This window comes from Schistocerca americana, chromosome 2, assembly GCF_021461395.2.
Source record: "Schistocerca americana isolate TAMUIC-IGC-003095 chromosome 2, iqSchAmer2.1, whole genome shotgun sequence".
NCBI lineage: Eukaryota > Metazoa > Arthropoda > Insecta > Orthoptera > Acrididae > Schistocerca > Schistocerca americana.
This window is the reverse complement of record NC_060120.1, coordinates 525,463,088-525,475,956: the sequence shown is the minus strand read 5'-3', so window position 1 is coordinate 525,475,956 and position 12,869 is coordinate 525,463,088. Positions and strand designations below refer to the sequence as shown.

Here is a 12,869-nt window from a genome sequence, read left to right as displayed (position 1 = left end):
TCTTTAATCAGAATCCAATCAAAAATTTATCTGTCAAGATCGTGTCCGTTTAGAAAGCACTTAGTTGGTGAAAACGAGGAGCTATCAACACTGTCACGTCGTGTGGGGCATCGGAATGTAAAGAGGACTGTGTGTCATCCCACATAACCGTGCCAGGCCTTGCAGGTGACTGAGTGGTCTGGTGAAACATCAAACCTACACCCCCATAGAGCCGTTGTTCAAATCTTGTTAAGGTTTCATTTACATTTTTTGGATTCCCTTTCCCAGCTCTCGTAGTTTGTAAGTTGGGCATTATATGAACACAAGACAATGACCTACAAAATGATAGTGGCCTATGGCATTAGAGAGGGATAAATTAACCTGCATTTATGTGTCTACTGACTGCTTAGTGGGCAACCATGACTGCTCCTGTCGAGTTTATGTAGGGCAGCTTCCCGATGAAAGCCACAAAAGATAAATATCGTAATATGTTTTTGTTGCTGAGAGTTTCCGATCAATAGGCTGCTGTTGCTCGTGGATATGCTACACAGTACCACAGAAGACTTCATCTTGAAGAGAATGGTTTAGGTCACCTGAAGCACAGTCTTCTGGGAAACGGGTAACCTTCATATACAAGTAATGCACAGTGGCCTTCCAAGGACGAAAACTACTCCTACAGATAACGCAATTCTTGAAACCATTCTACTACATCACCAAAAGTAGTTCCAGATATGTGAAAAACTGGTTTTTGAAGTCATGCACAATGACCTGTTTCTGTATCATAACAAGCTAATTCAGCACCAGTGGCCAGAAGACCGAAATGGAAGAGTATAGTTATTTGAATGGATTCCGCACCATTTGAAAGATATAGGCCGTTTTAAAAGTAACGCGGGATGGACTGACGAATCTAGCTTCACTTGTGAAGTTATTTTCAACTCACAACAATCATTATTGATTGGAACACAACCTGCATGTGAACATGACATTTCACAACCGTCCTGTAGCGCTCAGGGGTTGTCGGAACGACACAGAGGTACGGCTTGGTAGAGAGGGGTGACTTACCCATAAGAATGCAGAGAAAAACCGGAAAGTGTTTCATTGACTTTAATGCATAGAATTTAAACAGCAGGCCTCCCACTGATCGCAGTGATGGCGTTTTGCTGCATCGGCGTCCAACCACCCAGCGTTGCATAAGTAGCGCTCCTACTCTCGTGACGGCTAAGGGGTCGCCGCGATACATTAACCCGCGCGTATGTGTGTAGGTAGCCTGGGACGTGTCTGGCTGCGCCCTCAAGCACAAATTTTGAACCCCACGTACAGCGCCAAAATAACTGGCCGTCATCGTTGTAGTAAGCCTTAGCAGCCAGGGCATATTCGTGAGAGACCGCAGATTGCTCTTCACCCGGGAGGTCGCTAGTTGGTGCCCCCGACCCGCCCCAGCGAATGGCAGCTTGCAGTGCGCCGGACGATGTCACCCACAGAGCGGAGGGTAGCGGCGATCTCGTTCCTCGTGCCGGTGCACCTCCAAGGTGCGGCCCCTCCCCGCCAAAGATACTGCGCGTCTGTGCAGCAGAGGTTGGCAGTAGTTTCAGCGGGCCCGTTGGCCGCCGCGAGTCATCACCACAATGTCGTCGAGGTTCGCGTGCAATTTAAACAATCGTTATTGACTCGGATTCTAAACATGGACATAGTGGCGGTACAACTACCCCCCATTTGAGCCTGCAGGTTAGACCCGTGACGTATTTCCTCTGGAGGAGACAAGTGGACTGCTCTTTGATTTTTACAACTTCTGGTTCCCTCAGCCCTCTTTGGTCCCTACACACAGTTCATTAGGTGCGCTTCGATCTACAATGTATCGGTTATCCCCCGCAGGGCAGTTCCCTGTGCTGCCCTGATTTCGTCACACTTGTATACAGTGTTCGTCTTGCCTTGCATTCCCTCCCAAGTGCAACGTCGTATACATGCGTCCTAGAGCAGCTTGCTAAATATCAACGTCACCCGCGAAAGCCATCCGATATGACATTCTGTTCCTTATCTACTACCTTCCAGCCATTGCTGCATGAAATTTAGAAAAGTTACCCCAAAACCACGCCTGCACATGGCTTGTGTTCCTGACGCAGCAACATAAATCAACAGGCTAGAATGGTCAAAGAAGTACTTTTGATCCCTTACCTGTTGCTGGACAATTTGCATGTACCTTGCGTAATTAGTTCCTTTGCAATACATTCCACAATGCATTTTAAAAGTTTCTCTTTGTGTTCAGTTACACATTAGGTTTCGGAACGAAGGTACATTGCCACACTTTGGAATAGAAGCACTTCCAGGGAATTGAATCAGTCATGGATTTTCGATGTTCTGGAGTCCAGAATCCCAAGACGGCAATCCACTAGAGTCTAATTATCTATGTGTGTGTGTGTGTGTGGTTGAGGGGAGGGGGGAGGCAAAATTAACAAAAGTTTATGCAGGCGGGTTGTGTAGGGCCCAGCAACGTATGATACAGCTAGTTGCGTTGTCTTTCCAAATGGAAGGTAGTTGAACGCCTTTCCTAAAGTGAAATTGGTTCGTGTGTCTACGTACCAGCACTGTGAATATACGCCTGGGCGATGGGTGTCTAGAATGGAATTATAATGTGTAACGTAATGTGCAATTTAGTGTCCCCTACGTGTTGCGTCTTTTTTACCTCATTAGATACCGACGCTGTTATTGTGTGCACTATTATTTTCAACTGTTTTTAATTAACTCATGGACAGAGTAAAACAGACGTTTTATATGTAAGAAGTTTATGTTGTGTCTTAATGTTTAAATAAAGAGAGATAGAAAAAGATAACGTACCACAATTGGAGGTTTCAACTGGATACTCTTTGATGCTTTAACTGAAAAAGAACGTTTGGAGCAAACTCAACTTGAACATCATCGAGTCTGAGTCTCCGATTTCCACGGCATTTTCTCGTCTCACCGACCTAATGGGAGAGCTCCACCTCAGCCCAGAATTAGTGCTACTTGTTCTTTTAGCCCCGCTGCATGCAGTAACAGCATTACCAGAGCCTCATTTTCTGAATCGCATTTCTGTTAACCAGTGAGTCGGACTAAGGTTACGTAGATACACTTTTATATTGAACTGGGATGAGCAATCAAATGCCTACCGTGACGTGCGGCATTTTTTCTTAAACGTGTGCGCTGTTGGCTACTCCTACCAAGCAAATTATGTGTTTTGTGGCCATTTGGGATTTACATTTAGTTTTAGTACTGAACAGAATAAATTATGATTAATGTATGGTTTCCTTAATCTAACTGATAACGATTTTCTTACCTGTCTCTATGTATCTTTCTGTTTATTGATATAAGACCATTTTGTAGCATTCGCTTGCACCATGCTTTTTTCCTTGGATATCTGATGCTACCCAAGAAAAATATGAAAGTAAGTATTGATAAGAGGGGATGTATGCCTCCGAGTTTTTCATCGTGTTATCAATGCATGTTACCCTATTACGCATAGTGCATATTACTCGGTCGACTTTCACGATTCCATAACGCAATTGCAATCCTCTGCCGATCGAGGGCTACGTACTGTAGCATGTGACATGGCGGTGTGTTACGTAACTGTGACAGAGCTCGAGATACTGCTTGTTGTATTCCTTCAAGAGACTGAAAAGACGAATTCGAAGAGTTCTTGCACAGATGGAGCTACCTTTCCTTTATCGTGGCAACGACAGAGCATGTACAAGCGCTGCGACAGGTGTAACAAACCGACACATTGTATACGAGGTCACAGATCATCTTCCATACACCCCGACTATGCCCCATCAGCCCGTCATCTCGTTCCAAAACTCGATGAAAACTTTTAGAGGGTTTCACTTTGATATTGATGAAGCTGTGCAAGTAGAAGTAATGTTGTGGCCCCTTGAACAAAGTCAAACATTCTACAGTGAAGGTATCAAAAAACTGTTCTCTTGTTTGGATAAACATAGTGACAGGAAGAATAAGAATGTAGAGTGTTAATAAAGTTTATTTTATTTAAAAAGCTTTATAAGTTTTCACATATAAAAATTCGGAGGCATTACTTTTCGGCACGCTCCTTTACTTACGCTTCAGTCGACAAGATCTACTAATTGAGACGGCACACGGTCACTTTTACTACTTCGATAATGCGAAAATGCATCTTGTCGTGATATTTCAAATAGCTTGCAATAAATTTATATAGAACCGTGAGATATGACACCATTTCCTCTGGATTAGAAATGTTTCACGTTTTTCCCATGCCACGTAGGGTCCAGCCGAGGCGTCAATCGTATGTCTTTGCTGTGGCCGCCGGTGTCCTCGTGGCAGACAGTGTGTTAAGGTTGGATTTGGATACTGGGAATTTAGGAGGTCAGCGTGGATAACGTATGCAATGCATTTCATGTTATTAATAACAAGCCGTAGTTTGTCAGTAATTACGTGAACCTGTAGGTAGAGAAATATCTTCTATCGTTTAATATAACAGTTGACGTCATGAAACTACACTTTTCTTGCGTCGGCATACAACTGTTTGGGAAACAACAGAAACATAAAAAGAATACAAACGCAATGTTTTTAATACTAATCTTTACAGTAATGATATTTACTGCATGTCGTGAAGTAATCAGAAGCTGACACAGAATAGGATGTGTAGATTCCATGGTTTATGTTTAAATAAATGTGTCAACTTCTGACACTCTTGCAGTTTCTTGGCTCGTCTGGAAACAGCAGATGTCTTCAGTCAGCAGGTCAGCCATTTAGTCTCCACTCCCTCGCAGACGATTCAAGCTGAGGCAACGAACTGGCAATACTCCTAGTTCCTGGGACAATCTGACAGGTATGGTTTACACTGACTCTTTGGTTTTACCACGTAAACTGCAACGAAGAGAAATGCGCTTTGCTAAAGATAGGAAGTACAAAAATAACATAGCAGTTTAATTTTACTAGTGATAAGACAACGGTAAGCCTTCACCTTTTTTACATAGCGCGAATTTCACTGTCAGCATTGTGACAAGATTATGTTATGGTCGTGTATCAGAGATAATTTGGGGTCACACAGTGTGCTACGTTACAGGGTTCCTATCCTTACTGGTACTATAGCAGACAGTTGGAAGATTGACGACGCGAATAAACCTGACTTATAGCGTATTTCGAAAGTTTATGGGTGTCACTAGAACCAAGTTCCTCTAGGAGGGTAATGCTCCTGGCGTGCGAAGCATTCAGTGAGCAACACGTGTATCCTGCGACGAGGCAAATGACGATAACCTGAGGGACCTCGGTTTCATTTGCTGAGAACTGATCTGGCAATCCCTGAGTGTGTGATTTGGAAATGGCCAGCATCGCTGGTCCCCAGTAACCGTAAAACTTTGTCGTACGTGAGACCATCTTAACGGTAGAACGATCCAACGTGACTGGATGAAATGCGTTTACTCTGTCCTTCGTGTACAGGTCAGGAACGGTATTCCGCCGTCTGAACGTTCGCCCAACCTATAACGAACCCCCTTTTGTTGTAAAAGGAAATAGAAAAATCAGTCATCTTGACAGTGATTACAGCTACTGACAACAAAATTTACACTCTTGACAGTTTAATTAACAAGAATGTTATGTAAACACTAATGCTTATCATAAAGAAAGGACTCATTGAGTGATTACCATATGATACGGAACAGAAAGGATTCAAGAAATTATTATTTACTGAGGTTAAAGCCCAGATCATAAACTGACCAAAGATAACTTTATCCCTAAAAGAGGGGCGTAGCCCTATCGAGCTGTAAGTTTGCGGTGACTATAATGTAACGTCATTTCTCTCTTGTACTCTTGCAATAGTAGTACGCATGCTAAGCGCTTCTAGGTTGTTTTAAAGACGATGTGAAGTTTAAAAGTTTTACGGTTGGAAGTATTAGTCAGAAGTCGGAGTGAAGTAAAATCATCTGTACCGTTTAGACAGATAACGGGATGGTTGATTGCTAATTTTGTGATGGGACTTAGCCTTCGCGATACTTAATAGTCACGAACATCAAAGGACACAGGTTGAGACCCATCGCTGACATAAATTCAATTATTAGACTTGAATAGACAACAGATAAACGCAATCACAAAGAATTTACAATTGCGCCGCGCTGTCAGAACCGTCGTCAAAATCAGAACTGCGGATGCTAAACGACCCAATCACCCTGTAGAAACACTGAATGACTCAGGTATCTTTCTCCATCACTCAGAATGCCAAGTTTGGAGAGCGCAAGATCACCAAAATGTTAATTGTTTTGAGACAGACCAAAAGTTTGTAGTAGTGAGACCTTTCATTTTCCCCAACTCTAGAAGATTCACATTTTGTTAGAGTTTGAAGAATTATTCTCTTGAAACTGCGACCATGATACTCTGCACGATCTCTGTGAAGTTATGGACTTCAGCTTTGTGCGAGATGCGAGGCAACCTTCTGTTTAATAATCGTCCCCAATATTATGGCGCCTGGGGCTGGAGCATTACGGTCGGCTCATGGTGAGTTTTAATCGTGATATTTTGCTAGAACACGATGAGCAATTTCACAGTATAAGCTCAGCTCTTCTGAAAGCTCCTATAGAAGGTGCGTTTTCCTTAACTACTGTTCTTTGTGACTGCAATGTATCAGCCTGCTTACAACAGTGGCCACTAAAAGACTAGCTAGAGAATGTCGTGTTTGTGTAGTAACAAACTTACTATACATGTAGATTTTACCTCTTGTTTTGTAGACATGTCCATCTAAAGATTCATTATTTAACTTTCATGTACTCTCGTGCTAACCAACACGCGTGCAGGCAGAACTTCTAACTCAATGGATATCTTAACTGGTACTACGCCTAAGTAACGTGCTTTTATCAGGTTCTTTATTCAACCTTCACTGCCTCCTGATTAAAATGTGAGGCATGCTGCTATTTATAAATTCCTGAAATTTGGGACATTTTTTTCGATGGTTATACGGTTGATTGTAGTACGGTGTGTGATAGTCTATAAGTAGATTATATTTCGCTCCGACATTACATTGTAGATGTGTCACTAAAACAGTGAATGAGTCTGTGCCCCAATTTAATGCCAACATGATGTTTTAAGGGGAAAGAAAATTATTTTAAAAGGTGGACTAAATATGCGCAGCAAATTGCTGTGAATGGTTTTGGTGAAGAAACATGAAAAGTTGCAATTTCGTCATTTCGGCGAGGCAGGGGTAGCCACTGTTCATTGATGATTTGATTTCACTCATATTTTCACTTTCGCTGTGGAACACTACGCGAATTTTTATGCTGAACAAACTGGTTTTATCTTGTCAATTTTGAACAGAAAACAGTTTTGTTCAAAGTAACTTACCTTTCGGTAGTTGGTTGTAGCAAGAATACAGCTTCAACGAATTAGCATACAAGTAGAACCTGTTGTCTGCAGCTACACAAATGGTATCATCATCTTCCGTGTAGGACGACCTTCCCAGAAATCTATTCTCAGCCGTGATATTTCCGGTGCTTAGATTCTCATTCCCGATGTTGGCGGTGGTCGACTCTTCTGGTTGTCCGTGGACCTCCGCCGCTGCTACCAGTGCTGTAAAAGTCAGTGAACGTAATTACAGATCGCCATTTCGTCTAATGGCTGCTAGTGGAACTCTCCCACTTAGCAATGCAACACTACTGTATGCTACATAGGTGTTATTTGAACAGTCCACTCGTCCCAGAAAATAAAAAAAAACGAATCAACAGCGACATGCACGATATGCTCACGTCGGACAAACTCTCCTAATTAATTTCGTGTTCCAATAAACAAATACATTGGTTTTTTAAGTTCTTGTTTGTCTGATATTATCACACAATTAAATTGACAATATTATTTCTTTCCTTAATAATATAAAAATATTTGGAAGGTTTGCCTTTTTAGTAACGCTCTGCCACACTAAAAGCTAGCAAGATATTTGGCTGATAAAGTTAGATTCTTCATTGGTTTTGACATCAAACAGCCCGCTCTACCCTTAGTCGTAAAGAATAAAAAGTATTACAGAGCTGGAAGCCTTCCTCGTTACGATCACGTAGCTGGGGTTTCGCTGAAAAGCACACATATCTCCAAGTGGATGGCTCTGTAAAGTCTTTTGCTCCTCATCAAGATAATGAACGTACCCTATTAAAATATTGTCCCTGTTCGTCCACTGAAATCCCGTGATGGAGATGATTAGTATTTGTTTGTTTTTCTTTTACATTCAAACTAAATTTAGAGGCAAAGACGTGACAGCCTTGAATGGAATGTCTCACATAACTTCTTGTGATGTTCCGCATATTGTACGATGGGAGACATCAGAGTCCTTTCACTATCTACGTTAAGTCCAAGATACTAGTATATACACGGTTCCCTCACAGTAATGTGACCACCGCCTTTGTTCGACATCAGCGCCAGATAACAACTCAATGAAGGTAGGGCGCAGCATTAACAGTGGAGGCTATATAAAGATCATCAGGGAGCCGCGGGGGACAGTGAAGTCGGTGTCATAATGCGAAAACGAAGCTATTTATCTGACGTCCAAAAGGGTATGATTATTGCCTTTCGGGGCAAGAGTGGATGCACGTCTCAGTTTGTAAGCTGTTCAAGTGTCACCCTGCTTAAAGTGAACTGTGCCTGGTAAAATTGCACTATCGATAACTGACACCATGACCAGTGGGGCAGAATGGGCCATAGATGACAGGAGCGAAAGACAGGTGCGGAGATGTGTACGGATGAAAAGGCATGCAACAGTTGAGGGAAAGACGCCCCAGATGAACCAAAAGGACTACCAACAATGTCTGCCTAACAACCATCCAACAAAAGTTCCTATTTACACACAGCAGGTGCCACATTCGTACGCTCACGTCGACTGCTGTTCACCGGCGACGAAGGGTTCAATTTTCACTCCAATACCTGAACAGGACCTGCTTTGAGCCATAGTTTTAGGCGAAAGACGTTTTATGCTCGATCGGGTATAAGTCGGGCGGCGTGTACGGCGTAAAACATCTCAGGGCAAACAACCTGCATTCAGTGAGAGGCGTTATGGTCTGAGGAATGTATTCGTGTCGGTTATTCTTGATAATGGAAGGCATAATTGATCTAAAATAGTTTGCGTTTGTTTTTGGGGACCGTGTCCACCCCTCCGTACAGTTTAATGTTCTTCGGCACGATGGCATCTACCAAGAAGACTAAGGTATCCTCTCTCTGTCGGATCTGTAGTATCCTCTTAGAATTACATAAAGAGACGATCGCATGGGAAAAATCATTGAATAACACACACGCAGGCAAATGATCTAAAACTTATGTTGCTTCCAACAACACTCTAAGGTGAAATAAAATTTGCGAAAACTATTGTCCTAAGTCAGAAAAATGTAACTGGTGCAGTAACTTTTTTGTTGCATAAATAGAGCTGGAGTACTCTTTTCACCATTCCTACAAGAGGTGTTGCGTGCGCATTCCAGTACGTATCACATTTTAGCGACATGCTTCTTTATTTCTCAAGTGTAGAAGGATTGCAACACCAGTCACTAACTCTCAAAATACATATAGCTATTAAATGATAGAGCCATTCGATTAAAACTGGTGTCACAGGCAGGATTTGTATGAAACTTCTTGGCAATTTTTATCACAAATGCCCTATGCTCATTTCACTTCATATCTGACAAGTATCTCCAGCATTTTACTTACAGAAGTGACTAGTAGGGAAATCTCTTAAATGGAACAGACTTATAGTACGCGAATCAGTTATTATGAACGAAACGGTCAGTGATCATAGGGCTGTTACTAATTCAACGGCTATTGGTGTCAATAGAATGTTACTGGATATAGGAAAGAATTCCCCCTCAGAAGAAATATCAGGAATTGAACTGTAGTGTATTTCAGCTGTCAAGATCGAATATCCAGCTCCTTTAGTGACGAGGGTGTGAAACACGAAATGGTCAACTCCACGAGTTTTTGCAAACGGCATCTTAGACCTGTATGTGAGGAGTAAGGTTTCAGAGAAATGCAAAGACCGTCACAGTTCGAGTGATACGTTACTAAGTTTCTGTCAAAACATTAAGAGCTTCAGTACAAGTTTAGAGGACTTCGGAGCCTTGTTAAAAGCAAAACCTGAAAGCAGCCATGAGATTTAAATTAAGCAATCACTAGCCGATCTGACCAAAAATCTTAACATGTATTGGTCCAATATATACATCTACTACACTTATTAAGTCACTCTTTGACCGTACTGGAACCCTCGCAACAAATCACGGAGATAAGGCAGGATTACTGATTTCGCTTTTCCGAAACTATTTCACCACACAAGGAGGTTTCGCTGATTTGTCTCATAAGACCCATCTATTCGACATTGACGTAACTGATCGAGCAATAGAAACTAAAACCGCTCAATAGTGGAAATGTATCTGGATCTGAGAAGATGTCTTTAAGGCCCTATACACAACTTTCTGCCGTTCCAGCAGAAGTAAATCGTAAGTCGAAAGAGAGGCAAAGCATTCCAAGCGACTCGAAAAAAGAACACATGATTTAATGCTTAACTCGTTGTCGTTGCAGGATAAATGAACCCCGGAAGACGGAAGTGTCCTCCATAAGAAACCAAACTGATTCAGCAAACAGAAGTCTTGTGGTACTCATCAACTAGGAATCACAGTATGGGCAATGTCGCCGACATAGAAGCCTCGTTCCTTGAAATATTCCGAACAATATTCGATACAGTTCCGAATTGTCATTTAGTGGGCAACGTACGAGAATACCGAAAGGTAAGGTACAAGTGAGGGAGCACACGTGTATGTGCGTAGTACGTGGTAGCAAGAAGGTTTTTGGAGTTAATTAAAAATCAGTGTGGCCCAGGTTTATTCAAGTTGATCGCTATCAAAAAGAGACTACTGTCTATATTGAATTTCATAAAAAGCATTATATCGTACCGCTAGCAACTCACCGCAAAGTAAGATCCATCCAGTAATTTTATAGTTGTGTTATACGCAAGCCAGTACAATAGGAGCTTTCTTGGAACATTACATTGGTTTAGTCAAACCATCAACGTAGTCCTATCCTCTCATCATAACTTCCAAGAAAACCATAATGGAAAAATATAGGTAAAAGAAAAAGGAACCGTTTAATTGACAACTCATTTTCAATCAAGTAGTCTTTGTAATAGAAAGCTGTAGCAACTATGGTTCTTCATGTGGTGCAGCACTGCTATGGTAACGAAGACAATCAGTTGAAACGAAATGTGATAGAAGAGCAATAAATGCTTGAGTGACAAAAGTATACTGGCTGTCTTGTAGCCAAAGTAATTTTATGATTTTATGTTGTGTTCTGTACATGACATATCTCTTCATAACATTACTACTGGCAATAGGTTGTAGCCTTAAAGGAAAGTTTCTACGGCACTACTCGAATAGAATCAGATAAGGAATTAATTACTTTCTGTTACGACTACTGGAAACTTTTTTTTTCTTTCCGCAATACAACCATCTTTCAATACATGGATATAGCATTTCACACGGATCAATAGATGAGAAATAATGTAAAATGGAGTTAAGAAAAATATGTTTATCGTGAATGAAAGATAATAAATTCTACCAATACTTACCAGCAACAAGCAACAAAGCAGCCTTCATTGTACTCGACAAAAACTACTACCGCTCTCTGCGTTATATTTCCAATTATATATCTTTAGACACCCAATGGCGTCATCGAATGTTATCGTTAAGTTCCCTCCTGATTTTCCGTTCCGTGAACTCTGGTTGCAGCAACTAGCAGCAGATTGACTTTCCTTGTACTTGAAAGGATCTGTGACCGTTCGCTGCGTCATACGTATTATCAGCATTACAACTACAGCATTCAGTAAAACTGGTTACCATACTGGGTCGTTTAATTTGCTTTTTTCTTCCCTTCCTTTTTTTTTGCGTTGTGTGTTACTGTAGTAGAGGCGAGGGAACGAAAAGACAGGTGTCCAGGGAAATTAACTGCCAAGGCTCAGCAACACAATTGAGTTGATATTTTCACACACGTGTTAGGGGCAGTACTTGTCAAATCCGCAATTAGAAGACAAATTTCTACAGAAGCGATTTTCTAGAAATTGCTGATAATACTTATTAACATTAGTACAACTCAATTTAGGCACATGCTGGAAAGGAATTTTTTTTTCTCAATAAAGCAGCATTTGTAATTTTTTCGAGATGTACACCTTTAAGTCCTGTATAATACATTAAATATATTTGAAATATCTGGTTAATTTTTAAGTTACAGATTGTTATGCCAAGTTATACATATACTTATGCATGAGATTAAATGTGGGAGCACTATATCCAATGGGGACGTAAAATTCCCCTCCTTAAAAAATCATTTTGCGTGTAAAGAAGAACCAACTGACGCCTTCTGTAGACACTGGCCGTCATACGAAAGACTAGATGAGCATTATTTGTTAGAATTGAGTCTAGCTTCACAATTCAAAACGGAAATGGCAAATATGTGGTACAGCTCTAGAGAAAGGGCGCGTAGCGTCTCTTAGGAAAGACATCCTATATAAAGTACTGACGGTTTCCGAATACTGCGTTGGTCGTGCACCTTAATAAGTAATAATTTAACACAAGACAAGGTTGTGACTTGTAAAATGCATTTAAAATGCAGATAAAGACTGGAGCACACAAAAAGTGGATAAGAAATAAGGAAATAATTTAAAGATCAAATACCCAGCCGACTAGAAGCGAAAATGTGTAAATTGTTTCGAATTACAACCTTGTCCCTCACCCTTCTGTTAGAAGGAATGTCACACAAGGAACGACTTACAGAGAAAGAGTCGATGCTTCACATATCACTAACAACTCCACATAGGTACACGTACGTACTTAACATGAGAAATGTTTAATTGTTTTGGGTTTTAGCATAAATGACATATTAGT

The 12,869-nt window shown here is 41.2% G+C and overlaps 1 protein-coding gene across 1 annotated transcript; it reads right to left on the bottom strand.

Annotated features, from left to right (window-relative positions):
• Positions 1 to 4,412: 4,412 nt before the first annotated feature.
• Positions 4,413 to 11,618, bottom strand: LOC124596315. Its single transcript, XM_047135416.1, has 3 exons — positions 11,558 to 11,618; positions 7,315 to 7,539; positions 4,413 to 4,851 (listed from the first exon to the last, which is right to left on the bottom strand). Exons 1-3 carry the CDS (start codon positions 11,583 to 11,585, stop codon positions 4,790 to 4,792), a joined length of 315 nt encoding a protein of 104 aa, XP_046991372.1. The 5' UTR covers positions 11,586 to 11,618; the 3' UTR covers positions 4,413 to 4,789.
• Between the last annotated feature and the right edge of the window lie 1,251 nt (positions 11,619 to 12,869).